At 41.6% G+C, this 24349-nt stretch overlaps 2 protein-coding genes across 3 annotated transcripts; one reads left to right on the top strand and one right to left on the bottom strand.

Moving 5' to 3' along the window:
• Positions 1 to 1839: 1839 nt before the first annotated feature.
• On the bottom strand, positions 1840 to 15850 carry MKRN2 (makorin ring finger protein 2). The gene is made up of 8 exons (XM_081898244.1): positions 15680 to 15850; positions 13245 to 13373; positions 12120 to 12298; positions 11040 to 11350; positions 8098 to 8312; positions 7031 to 7141; positions 3726 to 3870; positions 1840 to 2171 (listed from the first exon to the last, which is right to left on the bottom strand). The coding sequence occupies exons 1-8, from the start codon at positions 15706 to 15708 to the stop codon at positions 2028 to 2030; spliced, it is 1263 nt and encodes a 420-aa protein (XP_081754370.1). The 5' UTR covers positions 15709 to 15850; the 3' UTR covers positions 1840 to 2027.
• Positions 15851 to 16021: 171 nt separating this feature from the next.
• On the top strand, positions 16022 to 23528 carry MKRN2OS (MKRN2 opposite strand). 2 transcript variants are annotated; one of them, XM_081898245.1, is made up of 5 exons: positions 16022 to 16247; positions 17822 to 18090; positions 19828 to 19877; positions 20528 to 20690; positions 23027 to 23528. In XM_081898245.1, the coding sequence occupies exons 1-5, from the start codon at positions 16227 to 16229 to the stop codon at positions 23247 to 23249; spliced, it is 726 nt and encodes a 241-aa protein (XP_081754371.1). In that variant the 5' UTR covers positions 16022 to 16226; the 3' UTR covers positions 23250 to 23528. The 2 variants fall into 2 exon arrangements, with proteins under 2 accessions (XP_081754371.1, XP_081754372.1); XM_081898246.1 differs by having other exon boundaries at positions 16022 to 16383; positions 17832 to 18090.
• Positions 23529 to 24349: the final 821 nt, after the last annotated feature.

Genomic DNA, 24349 nt, shown 5'->3' with positions numbered 1-24349 from the left:
CTGTACCTTAAAACACTGCAGCGTGGTCTGGCCTAGCTAGAAATGAATGCTATTTTTATAGCAATTATGGGATTCATTTTGCCTCGTTTGCTGGTAAAGTAACTTTCTTTAAAGCTATTCCCAACCTTGTTAGGGAGCAATGCCAATACATTTTACACTGTAGGAATAACATTTTCCATAGTAACAAGCCAGATTAGTCTTGTTGACCCACTGCTGCATGTGGATAGTAGGAATCCTGGTGTAGCTCTGGGTGGCCTTATCGAAATCTCCTCTCCCATTATCTCCTACTCCTTGTCCAATAAAATAAGGCTAGTCTAGGTGCAGCTGACATTTAGTAACATTAAATTCATGCATTTATTCAGTTTTAATATAGTGGTACTTAACAATTAGCTGTGTAATAAATCGTAGCTAGAGTAGATGGATCTGGCCTCCCAAGAAGCATTTTTTTTGGGGGGAGGGACCACACAACCACAAATTGCTGCAGTTCTTGCCACTCTCCTAAACTGCTGTTAAAATTTTTTTCTCCCTCCCCCAAAAATGTCACTTCTGTAGATGCTGACCAAGCATTGCTTAATAGTACCTTCTTGGAAAGGTGCTCAATTATGTGGTTGCCAATTTCGTTTGCAGACCTGTTTTATCGTATTACCTTGATGGATGATCTGTGCAAGGAGGAGGTGCCCCTGCTCATTCTGGACCTTGCAGTGGCCTCTGATGGCATGTAATGAACCACCCTGAGATCTATGGGTATAGAGCAGTATACAGATTTAATAAATAATAAAAATAAAAATCAACCGTGATATCCTTCAAGACAAGCTCTCTAGCTTGAAGGCGGTGTTTCAGTAGTTGTGCTTGTCTTGGACAGCTGCTCTCAGAAGACAGGGCAAGGGCTTTTACTGCTTGGCCCATCATGCCATTTATCCTATGTGGTCCTGCAGGGGCCCCCTGTATCCTTTCAGTATCTTCATGATGCCTCTTGAGTGAGCTGTGAACTCTTCTGCACAGTATTGACCTAGTTATACCCTTTCGAAGATCACTTGGAAATGGCAGAAAGTTAAAAATGTGGGTTCCGACTGTTTTGGTAATAGAAACATGTCTTGCAGGCGCATTGGTTTATTTCCAGGCACTATTCAAAGTATTAGTGCTCATCTTCCAAAGTCCTGGTGGACGCATTGGGCACCTAAAGGGATCACCTTTATATGGAAAAAGGTGGGCTACATTACTGAGTTTTCCAGCAGAGACTGGGTATGGATTTCAATAGAATATAGTCTAAGAGACGTACAGTGGCTTGAGTAGTATAGAAATCCCATAAGTGGTATTTCTGTACCAAAGAGATGTTGCCTGCTCCATCTGCATGTAACTGCTGGCTTATTCTGACTGGACTTCCATTATTAGGAATAAAAGGAGTACAGTCAAAACAACGGTAGCATAGATGGGTGTGTTACTTTGTTAAAATATCTATATTGCTTATGAAATGGAGCCTTGTACTATTGCTCATAACCAAATTTTAAAGAACATTAATGCATTCAAAAACAAGATCCATTTAGTGTTTAAAATTTGATCAACTGTACTGCTTTAAGACTTGACTAGTCCTAAATAATTTTCCTAACTTTTTTCTTGTAAAAAACCCCAACATTAAGCTATACTGGGGTATGCTGCTTTGAGTCAAGCAGAATGTTACATGATGATGCTTGATGTTCACATCTGCCTGCCCCTAGCTTTACTTACGATTTGTTTCCTGAAAAATCACCTCTCAAAACCTGGAAGTTTTCTTTGGGGAACACACTGGTGTTCTGATTTCAGAAAAACAGAAGTAGTTCTACTTATGACTATACACTGACATTTTTATTTAAAGCATTCATTTTATTAAGCTTCAATTGTTCTGCTCTACAGTGTCAGGCTCATACTAGAATTTCACCAGGACTTCAGTCTCCATGGCACAATAATTCTAAAGTGGTAAACAGTACAAAGTTATTTAAGGAACAGAAAGACTGATACAGAAGAGTACATGGTAGAGATCTTGTGGTGGTTTAGGGAGGAGCAGCAGGTTCAGCATCTGCTCCGGAAAGATGCATAAAAAGCTCTCCCATCTCTGTTACATCATTGTCAGCAGCTGGCAGTGTTCTGTTTTCTCGATCTTCAATAAAATCCCAGAGGCGAACAGAATTGAGGAACTAGAATAAAAAAACAACAAAATACAGTGCTCACTAATGACTCATACCTAAGAAGATATCTGCTTAAATACTGCATACACCTGAACTGAAAAGCAGGGTACTGCTACAGCTAAAACAGCTTCCTCCACAGTGCAGCACAAGTATGACAAGGCCTACTTCCCTTGGTAGCAAAAATATGCCAGCTGCAGAGAGGCACATGGGTCACTGATGTGTGAAAAGTTTCCTTTTCTTGGAGGCTAAGTCCCCTATTTGCCCATCTAACCCACTAGTCTCAGGCAAAGATTTTGCACAGCACTTGAAACTGGCACCTTTCTCTATGCAAGCATGTGCTTGACCAGTGAGCTATCAGTCCTTGCCCTAGGAAGGGCCTTTCTGTAAATGCAAGCTTGTGATCCTGGCCTTTGTATTTCCAAGACCTTAACAGCTCTTGGGTCCAGCTGATGGGAGTGTGTGTTGTAGCTACTACTCCTCTAAATTCCCATTGGACCTTAAGGCCTCTTACATCAGCACTGCAACTTGTAATCTTGGGGATTTTTGCTGCTCCAGCATGTGTCATAGTAATAGCACGGCTGGCATAGGTTAAATACGGTAAAGTGCCAGTTCCAAACTACTGAAGCCAACCTGAGTCACGCAGTTCAGTTCATCCATGACCAACAGTCAACAAATCACCTCAGAAATACAAGGCCATAAATGCCTACTGAATATTGTGATCAGTAGTCAGAACAGAGTATATAGCATTTAGCTGTGCAGATTTCAGCTAGTGTTAAAATTCTGATCTCCTAGTTAAAATGGCAATTACAATTAACTTTTCATGCACACTGTGCTTGAGCCTATGTTCTGTCATGTGGACTGAAAAAATAAGGTTCAAAAAGGCTCTTGCAGTGCTGCACGGCAAGAGGGGTGAGGCCGTCCTGGAGCATGAATTCTGTACCATGCTCAAACCAGGTAACTACTGCATGTAAACACAAAATGCAAACTTTCCCTCTTCAGAGGCTCCAATCGTATAGCAAAAGTAGACACAAAAAATGAGCTCTGAAGTCCAGGACTTCAAAGCATGCCGCTGTGCCTGCGCTGCCAGCAAGGGCTACAGCACTAGCTGTGTAGGTATCTGTACTGATCTGACAAAACAGCATTAAGCTTACAGTAAAGGTTATAAGCAACAAGTGCACTATTATTAGAAATACAATAGTCTTTACTGAAAAGCCTACTTAGATGATCCAAACGTATAAATGTGCGATTTTCAGGGCTATTTAAAACCACACTTGCTAGCTAGGCAAAAATGAACAAGTACACTTGAGCGTTTGTGTTTTAAATGCCAAGTAAACTTAGATTCTGAAAGTGAAAGAACTCCATTGTCAAAGTGAGATTCAGTACTTGGGATCTTAGGAAAAGAGCACCCTGTTCCCCAAAGGGGCCAGCTATGCTACAGCTGATACTCTGGAGCCTTTTATGAATGTATAAAAGTGTCAAAGTCTTCAGTGGAAGAATGTGTCGGATCACTGAAGCCCAGCGCTGCTGTTTAGTTGAGAGAAGACACATGGCTGGAAATCTTACCCGGACAGTCCCCTCAGAGCTAAGCTGCTTTCGTGGTTTCTCTGGTTCAGCCCGTCTCCCATCTGGATAGGCATGCAGGTACAGACACTTCCCCCCAAATGGGCAGGTCCCTTTACCCTGCTCAAAATACTTGCAGGCCTTCCTCCTGAACACAGGAGAGAGAGAGAAAACACAAGGGCATTCATTTATACCCTAAATCTCAAGATGGCTAATGTTGCTAAAAACAAGAAAAAATAAAAGTAAATACAGGAGTGAAAACCCAAAGTAAAGGCACCTAAGGAACTTCAATGCAAGGGGTGGGGAGCTTGCCAGTGGCATTATTGCAGGGATCAAGTATTGCTTGCTTTACTGTAAGGGAAGAGGAAAGCAATTAAACACAAAGAGCTTGACTAATTTCCTCCAGCACCCATCACTAACTCTCCCTCCGATTAGATTTGCATTGGTGAAACTGCTCAACAAAGCTTTAGGTGAATATAATGCTTCTCTATCAATCTCTACTGGAGCAGAGCAGTGATGTACAGTCCCTGGCTATCACAGTCCCTGTGCAGATCAGATCGCCAACCCTTTTGCAGCCACTCTTTCTCCCATGTATCTTCAGAGAAAGGAAGCAGGGTATGATATGGCAGTGGATGTGTGCATTTATTTCTGGTCCTGTTCTGACTGTAGTATGCCTATACCAATGTGAGACTTAAGCTTCACTGGGAAGTGTACAGAGTGTTGTGGTAAAAGAGGCTTAGGACAATGTTAAGGAACTGTGATTTCTTTTGACCCAATGGCACGCTTTAGTTTCTTACTAGAACAAAACGGAAGCAGGCAAGAATGTAAGACATGTGGCTTCAGCCATAACTTATTATATTATAGGAGATTTGTTTTATTATAAAATCTTTAATTAAAAATTGTAAGTAAAATTTGAGCATAACACAGTAACTTTAACCAGCTATTAAGTTCAACTGTTAAAATCCGAAGCAAGAAGGGGATAGATTCTTTGAGAGAAAAACCCACTCACAGAATCAGTTTTATTTAGAACAAAAAATTCTGTTCAGACATCATTTTACATTCTGAGTCACTTAGATGGGTCAACCATCCAAGCCTGTGATACCACAAAAGCATATTAACTGTACTTCCCAATAATCTGCATTAAGGAAGCACATTGTCCTAACTGAGAAAGGCAGCTTGCAACTTGCTTCAAATTATAGTTAATAGGGCAGATCTTACTGCAATTTGAAAGTTCTATTTGGGTGCTTTAGTTGAGATCTGTGCAATCCAGGGGGTTCCCTTCCAACTCTACAATTCCATGATTCTGATTCTATAAAAGATGGTCAAAGGCAGAAAAGATTTCAGCCTGAGACCATGTCAAAAATGCTAGTAACTTTGCTATTATGTATTTTTACCATTCCTCTATCAAGACAAATCCAAAATGATTTTTTTGGGTGGATTTCTTCCATAAAAGAGCTGCAAAGTCAGGAGGTTTACTGCCAGGTGCTTTCCCTTCCTGCATACAGGTCCATTTTTGGAGCTGTCACGCTTAGATTTTCAACAGAAGTATATAATTTATAGCCTTTAGACACAAAACACCGAATCATAGGCTCAAGCTGCTTGTTCTGATCAGCAGCTGCAGATTTCAGCTCTAGATGTATTAATAGCACAGCCCCTGATGTGACTGATAAGCATAAACACTGCATAAATAAAGAGTAACACAATGTAAACAACAAAAGTTTTGCCTTTTGAGGCACACACATCTCGGAGACCAACAGTGAAGGTCACAGAATGACACAGCTGGCATTTGCTTAATTACAACAAGCATTTAACCAAATGCTAGATAGATTAGTAAGATATGTACACAATTCACTGTTGGCTCACATAAAATGAACTATTCACCACATGTGGGTTTTTGTTTTGTTTTGACAAATTTTAAGGGGACAGTTTGATCAAAATAGTGTGAGAAGTTTGAAAACATACTTTCATTCTAGATTTGCTGTTTCAGTTAAACGCTGCACTTAAAAATGTTGTCCTGGCAAAGTAATGATTAGAAAAAGACTTCTTAAATTTCCTGATGTATTCCCCACCCCACCATGGGTAAAAAAATCAGGACCTTTAGCAATTTTAGAGAAAATGGATACTGAAATGATTTGTGGTCTGACCTTATTACCAAGTTACAGCCTAAATGCAAATAGTAAACAAGTGTTTCCAGATATTCTACTTCATTAACCCCAGAAATGAGGCCATAAACTTCTATATATGAGATTGAAGATTAATGCAACCCGAGGACTGCATTCTCCAAAAAGACACAGTAGCAAAGTCCCTGGCAGTAAACCTGGCCAAGCTATCTGAGGCCTGAAGTGCGGCTCGATGGAACTAATCATCAAGAGTCCGCACTTGAATTCAATATGACACACATTTTAAAAAAGAGAAAAGACGGCCTTTTCCAGATGCCAAAACTCACTTTCATTTCGAGGGATAAAAATGTGTGAGCCTGGCCAAGTGGAAGAATGCTAGTAAAACAAAAAACTAAATAGGGGTAAGATGGATCACCAGTGATCACTTGTAACTTGCAAAACATGCATTATGGGACACACAGCTTCTTGCATTTTTATCTTGTGAACCGCGCCAAGATCTTTTGATGATATATAAAAGGATGATATATATAAGGATGATATATAAACAGAACTAAATAAAAAAAAAATCTTATGCAAAGGCCATGGATCAATTTGGGCATAAATGTTGCTCGATAACCCCAAACCAAATGAATTGGGAACGTAGTGGGCTCACACGGCCTCTATTTCCATACCCCCATATACATCTGCTCTGTTGGCAAATCAACTTTGCCTAGAAGACAGAATTGCAAATTATGGTTTGCAGAAACCAGTTTGCCTACAAACCAGAACTGAAGGACAGATGAAGAACAGAAGGCCATAATGGGAGGATGGAGTGTGTGAGCCTGGGTCGTCTTCATACAATGCAGGACTTGGCCTTTCATCTGAATCAAACTACTAGCGTGCTAAAGGGGGGGGGGGGGAATAGTACTATTTGGAGCAGTATAAACATGTTACCAAACTCTTAACCAACACATCCTGGAGTTATTTTAATGGGGGGGGGAGGTATTTCATCCCACTGATTGCCACTTTTATGTTTAATAGTCTGATAGACATATTCACAAAAACCTTTTTAACTACAGAATATTCTGTATACTGCATACTGCTCTAGACTGAGACAATAACACAATATATTAATTATTATTATTATGTAATTGAACTCCTTCTCATCAAGCAACTCTGGTCTCACATTATAATCATCATAATACTTACCCCACTCCCTGCTTAAATGCTTCAATCAGCTCGTTCTTTTTAGTCTGATCTTCCACCCAATACACACTGGGAATTACAAACTCTGATATCACACGACATTCTGGACAGGACCTTGGATGAAATTTAAAAAGTGTATGTGTAGTTTGCTGAGAAGCAGTTTCATCCAATTCAAGAGCAACACCAAGCATTTCTGAAGTACAACTCAGTAGCCTGCAGCCTGGAAGCCAGATCTGGGGCCCAAAGTGATTACTGGCAGCTCCCAAAGCTCCCCCACCCTTTAAAAAACTAACTTAAAAACTAAGTTTTTTCTGAGGGTGGGGGAGCTTAAAAAAAGAAAAGCGAGCAGGGCAGGAGGGGGCGGTGTTGAGCTCGAATCTCACACTGGGGTGAAAAGATGTTTCAACCTCTCCCCTTATCAGTGTGATGATGGGCTCCATCATAAGAGCTGATATGAGCAGAGATTTCAGCTTCTCTGCTCAGATCAGTGTGGTAATTGGGATGCAAATTTCTGTTTCTCAAAGCTGATGCACGTCACAGCAATTCAAAGCACAGTATTAAAAAGAGATGGCCTCATACTCCCTACTCTTTTACCCCCACTTCCAGAGCTGATCCAGGCAAGATTCTTTCCCACCATTTAATTTTTATCTGCATTCAATGACATGCTCAGTGGCTACAGTATGCTGAATGTTGGGATGGCAATAACAAAAAAAATCAGTCTTATGCAAGGAACCAAATTTTTAAAATGCTAGGTTTCAGCATTTTCTGTACAAACACACACACACACACACACACACACACACACACACACACAGCCAACAAACAAGATAGTCTGTTCTCATCAATAACCCCACTTACATATTCCATAATATCTATTAGTTGTTGTTACAAATGGGGTTTTCCCCATCAATCGAAAAAATTCCTGTAACGCTGCAATAACAAAAAACCGTAAGCAAAACTTTCCTTAGTCAATCCTCAGCTACACTACACCTCATTTGAAGGTACAAAGGAAAGAAATAAGAAAAGTATTCTGCACTGTATTCTGAAAATGAAGGTTGTTAGGAACTTACTTTATGATTGGATTCTCAAACTGCTTGACACCCCTCCACTGCCGGATACAGGACAAGCAGTATGTGTGATTGCAGTTGGAAAGGATTCCAAATCTTCTTTCGGATGCTGATGGTTTGTCATATACCACTTCCATGCAGATACTGCACACCTTGTCCTGACTTGCCTGAAAGGCAAAGGCCTTCTCCATCTCGTGTTCAAACGTAGCCATGCACATCTATATATGTAAGAAAAGCCCAAAATATATTATATATTTTTAAAGGAAGCAGAGGGAAGGGATGCTACTATATGTTTCTGTCATGGAGCCACTACAATGTTCTGACAGTACAGTCCTAAACCTGTCAATTTAGAACTGGCAGAGCAATTCAAACCCCTCATATGCCTTGCTGGGGGTTGTGCTGGGAGTAGAGGTTCCCTCCATCCAGTCCTGCCTGGCTCTGTCAGCCTCAGATGGTGGAGGAGCTCCACCAATGAGAAGCACTTGAATATGCCCACTTACACAGCAGGTGCAAGTTACTGCCAACAGCATCCCAGATGGCTACAGCCAGTGGGAGGGAGCAGGACTGGGCTGGCCCTGGATCTACTAGATTCTGTGCAGACCTTGCTGTTGTCATTGTGATGGCAAATGAGTCAGATCTGGGCCTGTTCACAGCAGCCTGGGAGCTGGCACAACAGAGGGATATTTTCTCTGCTTCCCCCTCCTGCCTCAAGCACCAGTCTGTGCTGGCATTGCTGCTCCATCAAGTCCCACTGCCACCTGCCAGGAACGTAGGATTGCAGCCTAAGTGCCATTAAATCAAGCTTTTTCTAGGGGTTCCACTAACCATCCAATGCAGATTTGTGGAGGGAGAGGAGAGGGACAAAAGTTTCCTTGCTAGATTGATACAAGAAGTTTTCCTTGGTAATAAAAGAAACAATAATTAAGAGCCACCTCACCAAAAACACAGTAGCTGCTTTGTTGTTGTTGTTTTTACAAAAAAGAGAATATAAATATGAAACCAAACCAAACCCACCAGCATAAAGACCTTGGACAGCCAAGGGACTGGCATTAAGCTATAATTAAGCATGCAGCTGACCTTGGATTTAAAATGGCAACTGGATACAATTATGTGACAGTAGAATTTTACAGAGGAGGCCCACACAATTTCAGACCCATTAAGCTTAATGAAGCCTACCAGCAACTATGTAAATACCCTATTTTCACAGACCGGGGGGGGGGGTGGGTGGGGGAGCTGTCAAGCACCTGGTGATCACATCACAGTATACAGCTGGTGAGCTGAATTTGGCATGATGGGTCACAAGTTGAACAGTCCTGATATATGAGAAGTTAACAGCATTTAATTTAATACTGATGAGTAATCTGTCTGAAGAGAGTGAGGGGTGGGAGAGGAAGTAGGTTTGGTTTTAACATGGGATAAAAGAGGAAGTGGGGTATGTTGGGCCAGGCCCAGGGATCTCTGCCTGGAAAGAAGTGACATAGGATTCCGCCCGATTTGAGCACTGGGCTAACATCAAGATTGTCCATTGCCTTAGCACAGCATATTGCAGGAGAGCCATCAGACAGGAAGGGTCAGGAAAAGAAGAATGGAACTATCGTAGTATTCAACTACTGCATCCCATCAGTGCAAGGATTACTGCTTGTGCTACAGGCCATTTCTTCCCTCCATGCATGCACCACATTCTCCCCAAATCTGTTCCAGAGGGTTGGGGGAACTCCTGGAAATGTTTAAGGGGAACGTGGGGAGGGGGAGAGGGGAGAACATTCCACTGAGAAAGCAGAAATTATTGGGCTAATGGAATATCCACTTAGCATTATGTTGTATACAACCTGGTAAGTAAGGGCAGAGTGTGAAGGCTATGGTTTTGTACTATCAATCATTTTTAAGAAGAATGGAAGCAGTACAGGAAACCATCCCAGATATGCAATGTATAGAATACAGTATGCAAGAACATTTATAGATACATTCTGCATTCAATATGTGAGTTACTGAAACCAACTATATTATTCAAATGAAATACAAGGCAATTCATTTAAAAGCATCAATCAAAACTAAAAATAACAGTACAACATTAGCACACCTATAAGAAGCTCAAGGGAATTTCATTACTTCTAATCAGCTACACTTAAGAATTTAGCAGCAGGTTGAATTCTAAGGCTAGTTTCATGAGACTGGTGCATTCAACACCTACTTTGGTTTTAGATTCTGATAATGCTACAATAGACATGTTTTAATATAGCTGTGAAAATTATATTTCATGGCTTCACACACTGATTACATTGTATTTTAAGTATTATTTTCCAATGCAATTTTACATACTACTTTATCCAGTAATTCACTCAAGTTATTAGTATTTTTTAAGCCACTTGATTACTCATGGAAGGTGACAAAAACATACTTGTAGATACCTTAAAATGAAGCTTACCAATAAACTAGAGGAAAATATACTAGCAAAAATGTAAAGACTACACTGACACAATAGCATTATCATGGTTTCCTACTACAATAGTGAATCACATTATTAATCTACATGGAGTAAATTTAAAGAGGAAGCTTTCCAACTAACCACAGTCCCCCACAATGTCTGAACTTGGGGATCTGTGGCTTGTTCAAACTATGCCTAGCGAGACCAAGCCAGGATCTGGGGGAAAAAGTCAGCTGCAGCATAAACAAAACCACAGTCCACCAAGTTCAGATGACAGAGGGAGCGGTGGTTAGTTTAAAACCAGAAGCCAAAGATTCCAGTCTACTTGATGAAGGCATGAAAGAGCAGAAGAAGGAACTTGAAATCTAGGCTCACTGCAGCTCACTCTCATGGCAGGAAACCATAGATTCTAGCTAGATCTGTAGGACGACTCTAAAAACCAAAGATAACATAGATCTACAAGACGTTTCAAGAAATACAGTATCAGCTTGAAATTAGTTTTCTTTTTAGTCATGTTTACCTTTTCATGCATCTTTCTCTGTTCTGGGTCAAAGGGATGAAGTACTTGCAAGCCACAGATTTCACACACTTGCCCATGGAGGTAGAGACATCTGTCACCAAACTGGCACATGCCAGCTGCTGCATAGGGACATAACTGTTCGCCATCAGCGTATGAGCTTCCAGGTTCAGCATCATCATCTTCAAGCCCACTGCGGATAGCTTCCAAATATGAATGGGGCTTTGCTTCTAGAGCATCTGTTGGAACACTGCAACATGCTGAATCACTCTGAGCGCTGCATCTCGTCCTTTCCTCATTTGAGCCACATAAATCTTGGGAGAGGAGAAAATAGCATGTGATCATGTGAAACAGAAGAGCTACGGTTAGCTGCTCATGAAATATCCCATCATAAGGTAATAAAGCAGCTGGCAGGCATTTCTAAATTGCAATTTAATTCAACTTGCCTCCACTAAACACAGGGAACCTACTTTCATCTTCAGATCGTAGAAAGCTTTATCATCTCCAGTCATGCACTTTAATTACTCACACCCAATTCAGAAAAACATGCATCCAAGATTAAAGAATGGGTGAAAAATAATTGCAAATTTACAAAATGCCAGTCATGGCAGCAGGCACAGTGTGCATGAAAGGAGGGCTTGTAAGTTTTCAGGATCCTAGAGGTGAAGATTGAGTAGTTCTTGCCCTCCCTTCACAGCAACAGTCTCCTCAAGTGCAGTGCTGTATCTTTCTTCATACGAGTGAATGGCAGCCATGCATTGACATGGGAGAATGCAAAAGGGTGCACTCAGGAACATTATGGTGTGTGGGTGTGTGCACACGAAATCAACTTTTTAAACCTCAGCCATTAAGAATCAAGTCTGCTCCTATCTGACAAAGTTGGGGCCTGTTTCTTGGTCGCTGTAGGCCAGAGCTTTCCAAACTGTACATTGTGACATGTGAGTGTGTCGGCTGCAGTGTGTGAGTCTGTTTATGTAAGGACAAATGCTTGGAATCATTTAGGACCAAATAAAAAGCAGCAAATAAGCAAAACAACGAAGTGTCAACAGCACTAGAAAAATGGGGGGGGGGACCCACTCTTACCTCTGTCTCTGAGCACTAATGTTTTCTTTTCACGTTTTCCAGGCTCATGTACTTTACTTTTCGTTATAGGTGTATTTTGCTCCGGCTGAGTGTTAAGGCTGTAGAATGGTGGTGCAGAAGCGCAAAGTGTCCTAGTACTCACTATGGCACCTGATGCAGAAGGTCTAACATGATCATATCTTAAGAACAAATAAAAAGACCACAAATATTAACTGCGGAAAACATTTATTTCAATGCATTTGTGCTAGCACAATTACCCTACTGTGTAATTCTCAGGTTTGGGGGGATAGCCACCCTTGCCAAAAGGGACTTGTTTCAATAGGCAGGCTGTTTAAAAGCAAATGGGTTCCTGAGAATGAGTGTCACTCACTGCTTGGACGAATTCAGCAAAATCTATACTGAACATACAATGAGTACGAGTTACTGCACTTTTAACGTATTCACAGTACCTTCCTATGCAAGAATAAGTCCCACTGATTTCAATTAAGTGAGGGGCATGGTTGCAGTCTTCCAGCAGAATTCTACTCAGAAGTAAGTCTTATTGAATTCAATGGGCCTTAGTGGGGTAAGGACTGCAGTCTAAATTGATTTTTTAATCTTTCCATAACATAACTAAAATCCCCTTAGGAGTGTCTACATCTCTCATCTAGTTAAGCCCAGAAAATACTCTTAAGAGTAAAACTAAGATCCTAATCCTATGTATGTTTACAATTTCAAAAGAAACTTACTTCTAATTAATATTTAGGATTGCAGCATAAACATCCCAGTTCTATGCACTGAGTTCAATGGTATATACACCCAAGAAAGTGTATATGGGATTGTAACTTTAGATTAACCAGCTGGGCTCCACACAATGCAAGCTTTAATCTTGCAAGTTTTTTTTTATAAAACAAGCAGCAGCACAGATTCTAAGAACTAACTGTCCAGCTGCAACCAGGGTATTGGAACATTAAGCTCTTCCTCTGATTTTAATAAAAATCTAGATATTACAAACCAAATAGAAGCCAAGCCAAAAGCTGTTCTTCAAGTCTAGAGGATCAACAGCTTAGGAAATATCATTGGCATGACACTCCACCCCCCTGCAAAAAACCAGTATATTTTATTTTTAAAACTAGCAGCCCATACCTGCAGCGAGTTCCATAGGCGCATTGGCCTTTCTGGTAGAATTTGCAGATAGTAGATGGTTTACTTGTAGACAAATCATGTGAAAACAGGCACCTACTTCCTTCACGGCATACCCCTTGCATAAAATACCTGCAGTGACAAAGAGAAAATACCAACAGATGACAGGCATTTAAACTATTTCTTGCTGTTGTTCAGACATGACCAAAAATCAACCATCAAGCATTATGCATCAACTATAACATGCACCATAATGTGAAACCAGGAAAAGTGAGACAGAAATTAAAGCACAATTCCAAAAATGAAATGAACTTAGTAAAAGCATAAGTGATCAAGAGGTTGGAGCAACTCTTCTATAAGGAAAAATATTTAGGGCAGGCGTAGGCAACCTCGGCCCTCCAGATGTTTTGGGACTACAATTCCCATGATCCCTAGCTAACAGGACCAGTGGTCAGGTATGATGGGAATTGTAGTCCCAAAAACATCTGGAGGGCCGAGGTTGCCTATGCCTAATTTAGGGCTTTTTTTGTTAGAAAAAAGGAAGGCGGCAGAACCTCAGATGTGTATTGATTTTTACTGATTTGGGGAGCAGCTGCTCCCCTGCCTCCCCCTTGGCTACACCCATGCGGGCCACAGGAAGGAAAGAAGGTCGGGAAGGTGGCCATGGTTGGAAAACGTTTGGGAAACACAGGACAAGAGCATACAACACCAATCCTGGCATAACTATACTGGCTGCCAATTAGTTTCCAGGCCCAATTCAAAGTGCTGCTTTTGACCTATAAAGCCTTAAATGACTCAGGACTACAATACTTTAAGGACTGCCTCTCCCCATATGAACCAACCCACACCCCGCAAAGACCCTTCTTTGTGTGCCTCCTTCACAAGAGGTCTGGAAAATCGCAACAGGAGAACAGGCATCGTTTGTGGAGTGCTCTCTCCACCATCATTATATACCGTAGCTTTAGGCACCAGGCAAAAACTTTCTTCTGTAACAAGGCCTTTGACCTTTAATTATCTGTGTTCTTTTAGAAGTCGGGTGGGATGTTTTTAAAGCATTTCTTTTTCCTCTTGGTTTTAATGTATATTTGGATTGCCCTGGCCAATATAAAGCAACTGACTAAATAAATAGCAGAAAATGCATTTGACAGAATATGTTCTTTTAAATGGCTTACTTTAAAAAAAACAACACCAAGAATTCTCTCTCTCTATTTGGGTAATACTAGAAACTGGCACATCCCATGAAGCTGAATCATAGGAGATTCAGGGCATACAAAATCTGGAAATCCTTCTTTTCAGAGCATAGCTAAACTATGAAATGTCCTGCCACATAACACGGTGAGGACAAGCAATCAGGGTCATGAAGGTCAGCATCCCAGGCAGCAGATGCTTCTGAATATCAACTGCCGGAATTCACAGGTGAGGAGAGCGCTGTTGTGCTCCTATTATGGCTCCGTGTCCGCTTGCGCACTGCTGAGAACGAGATGCTGGACCGGAAAGGGCCAGAGATCTGATCCAACAGGGCTGCTCTTGGGTTCCTCCTCTCGCACAACTAAGTTTCTGTTTCTCTTCCCTACTGGGGTGCTGATCACCGAAGAATTGATGGTTTTGAACTATGGTGCTGGAGGAGCCTCTTGAGAGTCCCATGGACTGCAAGATGATCAAACCTCTCCATTCTTAAGGAAATCAGCCCTGAGTGCTCACTGGAAGGACAGATCCTGAAGCTGAGGCTCCAATACTTTGGCCACCTCATGCGAAGAGAAGACTCCCTGGAAAATACCCTGATGTTGGGAAAGATGGAGGGCACAAGAAGAAGGGGACAACAGAGGACAAGATGGTTGGACAGTGTTCTCGAAGCTACCAGCATGAGTTTGACCAAGCTGTGGGAGGCAGTGGAAGACAGGAGTGCCTGGCGTGCTCTGGTCCATGGAGTCACGAAGAGTCGGGCACGACTAAACAACAACAACAACAACTGGGGCGCACTTCAGCTGCTCAAAAGCAAGCTAAATAAGGAGACACATACAGGCGCGTGCGGAGGCGAGCTAGGTAGGGATGGGGGGGGGGCAGGATCACAGAGGTTGCCTCGTCCTCTCCCCCCAAGGAGGCCAGATCCCAAAGGGCCTCCTATACGCCTAGTGGCTTCTAGGCCCACGAGGGTCCCCTTGCAGGGCTTTGGGACCAACGGGGCTGCAGGCGGGAGCGGGGTGTGTCCGCCTGTCACCAGGGAAATGGAACAAAGGTAGGAAGCAGAAGCAGCGGCGCCCGCCTCTCCTTCCCCTTCCGTTGGGTGGGGGAGGGGGCTCTCGGGAGTTTAACGGGAGGGAGGAGGGAGGGAGCCCGGCCGCCTCTCGACCCCTCCCCGGCGAGGGGCGGGGCGTGCCCGCGCGCCGTAGGGCGGTGGGTGGGGGAGGGGAGAGGTCGCAGTGCTCGGCGGCTCTGACCTGCAGGTCACGTCCTTAGTGCTGCTCATGTCTCCTCCGGCTCCGCTCCCGCTTCGGCGTCCCCTCCCGGCGCAGCTCCTCGCATTTTGGTTCCGCTGAGCCCTGAGGAGCTTAAGGCGGCGGGCGAAGGGAGGAGGAGGAGGAGCTGTTTGGGAGCCCTGCCAAAGCTACCCGGCCTCTTCTTGCAGGAACTGGTTTCCGGTCGGAAGGCATTAGGAGAGCACGCACGGCTGTAATTAGAAGCCGGATGCTTTTGGCTGTGGCGGAAATGGAGGCCGGCGGCGGCCATGGAGACTTGCCGAAGCGCCTTGCCAGCCTGTGGGGCTAGAGCGGCCGCGCGCCTGAAGCGAGAGCGAGGCGGCGCGCCCTCTAGCGGCGCCTCTGAACAAGACAGTCGTTCTCAATCTACGGTGGCGCCGAATCGTTTGGGAGCTGCACATCGCCCTATCTAGCAAGGAGGGCGGGCGGGAAGCGTCACAAACACCAGGAATCATAGAATCGTAGAGTTCGCAGGGGTCACGAGGGTCATCTAGTCCAACCCCCTGCAATGCAGAAATCTTTTGCCAACGTAGGGCTCAAACCCATGACGCTTAGATCTAGACTCTTAAGCTCTGCCAACTGAGAGACAATATATTTCCTTCTTTTGCTTCCTTGTCTCCCCAAATATAGATGCAATGTGCAAGGCTAAGTAGATTTAATCAGAAGTAAGTCTATTCTCTACTTAGTGTGCTTAGGGTACACTAAGTAATTCCAAAAAATTACTTCTTGGAAGTAATTTTCTAGAGGCAATATGCAGAAAGAATTTGAGCGCTCTTCAGCAGAACAGCCAACTTGCCACGACACACCACCTTTGCAGCATCTGCAATACAGACTTTCAAACGTTGGTGTTGAAATATATACAACAGAAAATTAATCAGTTTGAGTCATGTGACTCAATTTGAGTCTACTAGACCCCAAAATTTTAAGCAACGTGGACTGAAGTCACTTAGGGCCCCTGAAATTTAAACTTCATTAGTTTCATAGTAATCTGCTCCAGGGTTTCGTAGAGCAGAGTCCAATTCCTCACAAGAACTTTACACAGCAGGCAGGCAGATCACATGGAGAGAGAAACCTTGCTTCCTGCAGCTAGTAAGATGGATTCCTGGGTGGTCCTTTAGCTCTGATTACTGCCTTGGTTCTTGTTTGGAGCTGCTTTCAGTTATATTAGAATGTGGTCAGTGAGAACAGCTTTACAGTGGTACCTCAGGTTAAGAACTTAATTCATTCTGGAGGTCCGTTCTTAACCTGAAACTGTTCTTAACCTGAGACACCACTTTAGCTAATGGGGCTCCCGCTGCCACTGCGCGTCTGCTGCGCAATTTCTGTTCTCACCCTGAAGCAAAGTTCTTAACCCGAGGTACTATTTTTGGGTTAGCGGAGTCTGTAACCTGAAGCGTCTGTAACCCAAGGTGCCACTGTATTATGTTTCTTTAAAAAAAAAAAATTTATTAGTTTCAAAAAAGTTACAAAAATGAAAAAAGAAACAAAAAATCCAAAATACAGAAAAGTAAAAACAATTAAAAACAAGTCAATCTTTCCATGTCTTGTCTTTCATTTACTTGTTTCCCTGACCTCCTCACACCTCCCTTTTTTGTATTCTAGTTCAATTAGTTATTTCAGCAAATCCTTTCGGTACCACTGTATTATGCTGCTAGGTTTGCCTGACTGCTATGTCAGCGGAGAAGCAGGTGCAAGCCCCAAACTTCCAAGTCACAGTTTTCTTTCTGTGCAAAAGAGAAAATACAGGGGCCTTTCTGTTTAACATCACTTAACATAGCTTTGGGGTTTCAGTTTTATCTGCAGAGAAACAAAAGGCTAGCCACTAGCAGGAACTGAGCCAATATTGACCACGGGAGTGGGCAAATTACAGCTGCCATACTGTGTGAATCTACAGCAGAATAACATCATGATGTGAAAAAACAAATACTAGCTCTTTAAGGAAATGTCCACCTGCAAACCCTCCCTCCCTGCCCCCTTCTCGGCTTCCTTCTCTCAGAGGAGTAATTGGCTCTCTGATCTGTCATTCTCACCTGCACAGCTAACAAATCCCACCCACTTTCCCATGCCCATTTCAGTGATTAAGCTCTGCCTTTCACCCATAAGGCTGTACCAGGTAGAAGACCAGCTGCACTTGCACAAGGAGGAGCAGAAATCATGCAGCCTTTGGACTCGGAGAGAGGCTTAATCAAAATCAGCCACTGTAAGAGAGACATCTTTGGTTCCTTTGTGCCCAAGCATTGTCCCCTGTGTGGGCAGAGCCTGTTCTACAGGAAACTGGAAGAAGCACCTGTCACTATCCCCAGCCCATTTGTTAATGGGCACAGAGAAAGATGTTCTTTTTTACTTAAACCTACTACAGGAACCTTTCTGAGGTAGGATTTTCTGCTCAGCAATGCTATGTTTAGTATTTATGTTCATTTTGCTTGATTGTGTGCTCAGAAAGAAGACATATGAAAGCTACCTTACGATGGATTAGATCAGTCCATCTGCCGCAGTCCACTGATGGGCAGCAATGTTTTCCCAAGATCGGGGGCTAAATTCTCTCTCATCCTTGCAATGTGGCAGCAGGATTACAGGTGCCAAGGAATGAGCAGTGTGCAGTGCAGAATGATAACTGATAGGAGTGAGATTTTGCCAGCACGATGGTACCATTGCTCAAAGATCTATACCGTATTGGTTGTCAGTTTGTCACTGGACCACATTCAAGGTTCTGCCAATCAAGGCCTTAAGAGCTTGGGACCAGTTTAGTTAAGGGATTGCATTGCCCTACATGTGCCAATTTGACTGCTTTGATCTGGGGAACTTGTACTTTTACAAGTGCCATATAATGTCTGCTCTGCCTTTGCGAGGAGTTGATCATTTAGTTTGGCAGCACCCTCACTATATTTCAGACATGCACTGAAAAAGTTTTTATTTTAGCAAGCCTACCCGGACCTATGATTTAGTTACCTATATTTGTTTTAGAAGTTCTATGGTTTTCATCTGTGTCTTAATAATTATTATGTCATGTATGTTTCTTAATAGTGGATTTCGGTACAATTTTATTATGTACACTACTTAGAGAGTTCTTGGATTAAATGGTTTGTAAAACTTTAAAAATGAAATAAATATGGCACCTTCTGCAGACAAACCATGTGGTCTTAATCTAAGCTCTGGTGTAGAAATGAGTAAATTCTGCATAATTTACTAAAGTGAGTCAAAATTTGTTTTGAAACCAAATTGACAGGTCAGGAGGTCCAATTTAGTGATCAACTGTAAACCGCTTTGATATTTTTTCTTGTAAAGCGATATAGAAATGAAAACAAACAAACAACAACAACACCTTTATAGAGTTACAAATCCCACGATCAGTTTAGAGTAGCATTTCTCAATCTTAGGTCTCCAGATGTTTTGGGACTACAACTCCCATCATCTCTAGCTAGCAGGACGAGTGGTCTGGGATGATGAGAACTGTAGTCCCAAAACAGCTAGAGACCAGAGTTTGGGAAACACGTGATTTAGAGTAAGGGTAGGGAACCTCTTGTGCTTCAGGCCAGATTTGGGCCAACGGGAGTCCTGCTTCAATATATGAGGCCATTCCTTGCAAACCACACCCAACTATCCCACATCTGTGGTCGTATTTGGTGCCATGGGACAGGTACCCCATAGCTGCAAAGCAACAATGGGGAGCTTAAAGGTTCCTGGTTTAGAGGAGTTATAAAACCTACAGAATGTGGGGTTCAACCTGATGAAAAGTATTGATCAATTACTTGCATGAGTTTTAGTTAAGTAATCTATCAATAACATTTGCATTAGGATGAAAATAATTTCCAAAATAAACTTGTTATTGTTGTCTTCTAATATGGTGCTAACCACCTGCAGTTTTTATAAATGCTTTTTTTGTATGTATATTATGTATAATTTGCTGCCAGATTGAGGCAGCCTTTTACTCATTTAGAAGTTTAATTAATTAAATGGAACAGTAATTACATTTGATAAGATTGTAGTCAGTCTTTTCAGGGCAGAGAGAGGGAACAGAACACTTCTCTATATTGCAAAAATATAGCATTTCCCTCCCCAAAAACTGGATTGTTTTCTAACATGAAAAGATATTAAATGTCTTCTTTCAGAGGGTATGATGGAAGTTCTGATCTCCATGTTGGAATAACTAATACTAATGGTAAGAGACATTTGTAATTCACTTTCTAAATTAAGATTCTCTATGTGAAACATAAATGTCTATTGGACTCTTTTCCTTCTCTCAGGTTGCTCATCCTTTGCCTATTGCCTACAATGTCTCCCCCTTCAACCTCCTGGCATTCTGGCCCTTGATTTCTTTTCCTTTTCCAAGATATCAGGCTCCTTACTGCAATCTCTACCACCAATCCCCTTTCTGCTAAGTCTACATAACCATTTTTGCTGGGGAAAGTTCGCATATGTGATTGCCTGTAGCTAGAGCTCTTTTCAGTTGTGCCTAGTGATGCAAGAAGGCATAATTTTTTGTTCCACCTGTATTGGTTTTATGCAGCACTGCTTCCATTCCACCACCGTTTGTCTTCTGCCAGAAATGTTAGTTGTCTTGCTTTCTGCTGTGGAGAAATTACACAATTTAGGTAATTAATTATGCCATTACACTGACATTCATAGGACTACATACTCAGGGTTCATATAACCAACCTTTTTAGAACTACTGTTCAGATGAGCCTGTAAAAGAAATGGGAATGATGTTGCAAGTGACAGCAATTAACAGAATGGAATGAATTATACTATTGGTCCACATGTCATAACTAATCCTTGCATTTCTGATTTGTCCTGTTGCTGTGTATTTAGGTTTAGTGTATAATTACAACGAAACTGGAGTTAACATAGCTGAGCATGGATGGGAACAATGTGTAAGTGTTCATTTGGTCCAGCCTGACATGTATGGCCTGCTTAACCAATGGGATACATACCTAGAACAATTCTCTGCAGCAGAAATCTGGCTTCCACACAGGTAAGAAGCTCCATAGACAAATGTGACTATGTTCAAAGGCAGCTAAACTAGACATCCTTTGTTTTGGAACTCTGCCTAGGTGGTAACTCAGAGAAGGATCTGATGTAGTCATTTGGAGAAATGGTTTTAGACAAAATTACTTTGAGGCCTCTTTCTTCATTAACCTTCTTTAACCATTTCTGTATATTTTGGGTTTAACAGAGATTCTGACAGTATGTATTGTATGAACAATACTAGAAGGGAGAGGTGACTCGAGACATCACAAGCAGTTCCATGTAACTTTGTAGTGTTATGGTTTTGCAGAATAAATTATCACTGGACTCCATTCTATTCTCAGTTAACGCTCATCTGTGCAATCAAATATATTGTTGCTGGCTTTAGCTTCTGTTCAAAGTTGTCAGATGTGTTTCATAAGGAACAGGAATTGATTGGAATGTATATGACCGTTTGATACACTGATCAAGAGGGAACAGGATGTAAGCATGTACAGAATTGCACTTCTGTTGGAAGACGAACAAACAAAACCAAAATTGAATACAGGCAGGTTTTGCTGCTTTCATTATTTATGTCAGCCTCTCTCAATCAGGTGCTCTCCAGCTGCGTTAAACCACCATTCCCACCAGCTGCAGTCAGCATAGGCAATTGTCAGAAATGATAGGAGTTGTAGTCCAAAATTTCCAGAGTACCAGAAGGCTAATCTAGGCCTTAGCAACATTTCAGTGTCCATAGTCACTGATCCAATGATTATTAGGATTGATTTCTCTTGAGGTACATTCTAAATAGTCCCTGGAGTACAGCCTATGGTTTCAGTGTGGAAAACAAAACATATGTTAGCTTTTCAAGTACTTCTAGCGACAGGAACGTCATTCCAATAAAGGCTTTAGTCAAGCTATTTTTCTGCGACCCAGCATAATGTATACAGTGATGATTACAAGTACCAAAAAGGACCAACAAATGTTAAAGACCTGATGATTACTTACAAGTTCTGGAATTTTGAAAAAATTAATGTAAACGTAGAATATATTCTCTCTTAGCTTAATTGAACAAGGGCTTTGTGCAGGTTTCAAGTAATCCAAGAAGGGACTCATTGGAAAAGTTACAGGCAAACACACTACTCTGAAAATTACAGCACTCTTTTTGCTAAGAGCGTGTGACATAAGGAATGCTGGTGGTGAGAGCATGTGTCTACCATGATATTTGTAATTTTACTGCAGTTCGGTAAGGAAAGAAAGACATAAATCTTATTTTTTTATTTTAAAAAAACCATTTTGTTCTGGATCCTAAACAGGCAGTCATAAAATTTGCGGTTGAGGCCATCATCTGTTTTTGTTTTAAGCCAAGCCCACCCAGTAGTGTGTCGCCTAAGAATAGGCTGCAAAAGCACTCAGAGCCACTCCATCCTTTTAAGAAACCTAAACTTGTATCTCATAAAAATTAGCTCAATACATACTTTGAATTTTAGAGAAATAGGTTTTCAAAGTGAGAAACTTACCCAAAAAATAAATAAATAAAATAAAATCATACAAGGATGACATTCCCTGGCTTTTTTTTTGTATTTTGACTAATTTTAATGAATCAGCACTGTTCTAATAATAATGAGGAACACATTGCAAAGTTAACCTGACTACAGAGTTCCTCGGTTACACTTCAGTTAGCATATGCAAACCACATCCTTACAGCTCCATATGCCATATATGCATGTTTTGTTACCCACTGGAGAATCACAGGACAAGTAGAATCTCGGGCACACGGCAATATGCAAAAAGAGATTAAATGCTATTGCTAAATTCAGCTTTCCAAGAAGAGAAAAATGTAAAGGTGGTAAGAACTGCATCCAAGATAAATTTATGGGTGAACCAAATATAACTGAAGGAAAATTAAGCCTCATACTGAAAGTTAGAACTTTAAATAGAAGGCAGAAGTTTCCACTTGTGTAGTAGTTGTTTTTTAAAAAATAAATATGAGGGCAGTATGATGTAACTCACATGGCACATATGACATGAAAGTTTTGTCGGGGGGGGGGGCGGGGAGAGGTGATATTAGCATCTGCATCTTTCCATCATTTCCATGTGTAACTTTGTATAGACAGAATGAATGTGACTAACCTCAGCAAACATAAGACACTAAGCAACGGTGGCTTTGCTTCACCACATCCCCAAATTCCACCATTTTAAAAATCCTTCCGTAAATGGTGTTCTGCTGGTGCATGTTTCCATTGGTCAAGGATTGCTCTGGCATAATGGCCTGCCTGAACCATCATCAAAAGCTTATAAAATGTTTAATAGTCATGTATCACATTGGTTTCTTATGCTCATTTCTGGTTCTCTCTTTAATAGGTATGAAGAACATCTCCATAACTGTTACATCTATGCACTAACATTTATTAACTGTGTTCTTAGCGCCCAAAAGAAGCAGCAAATGAATAAAAGTGAATTTACAGAGAGATTTGTGATTCCACGAACAAGGAAAGCTTCCAAGTATATCACCATCTACAAGGAAATATGCAAAAATGGCTTCTATGCGGTTGACCTTCCTGCTCAGGAGGGCACTGCCATTTGAATTTATAATGAGGGAACTATATAGCAATGGAAGTAAAATCCTTATGTTAAGGCACTTATATTTCTTGTTCCTTTCATCTCACAAGAAAACGTGAAGCTGGGACTGCAACACATGTATTAAATCATGCTGCACGTTTACTCAGAAGGCGGTCCCACAGAGATTGAGGATTAATCTCAAGTATCCATAAGACTATGGAACCTTGAGGCTGTTCCAATAAACTTCTACTTTTCTAAACAATGACATTTGGAAGAATGAAATAAAATAAAGACATTATCTGCATTCTTGCATGTTCTGATTTTTATGTTTTTTTCATATTGCAAGTAACCTTCAAAATCATTAACCTAACAGAAAAAGCTTATTTTCATTTGCACGTTTACTCTATAGCAATGTTAGTTTACAAAGGATGGTAGGTAGAAAACTGAAAACATTCCATCCTTGGTGTGTTTCTGATTCGAAACAAACACGGCTTTACTCGTGCTACAGTCCTGAGGAGTAAGCCCCACTGAACTCACTGGGATTTACCTCTGACTAAACAGGCATTCCTCTAAGCCGTTCTGAACATTATTGATCTGCATTCTCCAAACACCTCTTGCTTCCAAAGTAGGAGGAAGCAATTTGATGCTCTGTAGTTTGTGAAACTGGGAGTCTAGTGTGCAGTGTATTATAACTATGTACCAGGAGTTAAGGCAGGGGTGGAGCAGCTGTAGCTCTGCAGATATTGCTGGTCCCCAACACCATGGCCAATAGTCAGCTGTAGTCCAGCAACCTCTGGAGAGCTATAACTTGCCCATCCCTGAGCTAAAGTCTGGTTAATTGCCTGTAGCAGAATGGCTAAAGTTCACAGAAGTATCAAGACAAGGTAGACCAAGAACACAAATTTAATGTTCTCCATGGATAAAATAGATTCAGGAGAAGAAGAATCTTATTTGCATCAGCCACTAGCCATAGCAATAAAATAAAATGTACTGAACTACAGAAAATACATTTTGTGGATTGATTCAGAGATTATCTGCCAGTATCCATCTAGGTTTTAATTTTAAAACAAAACAAAAACACTCTCTCTCTCTCTCTCTCTCTCTCTCTCTCTCTCTCTCTCTCTC

This window comes from Podarcis melisellensis, assembly GCF_964234715.1.
Source record: "Podarcis melisellensis genome assembly, chromosome: 2".
Classification (NCBI taxonomy): Eukaryota; Metazoa; Chordata; class Lepidosauria; order Squamata; family Lacertidae; genus Podarcis; species Podarcis melisellensis.
This window is presented reverse-complemented; position numbering and strand designations above follow the sequence as displayed.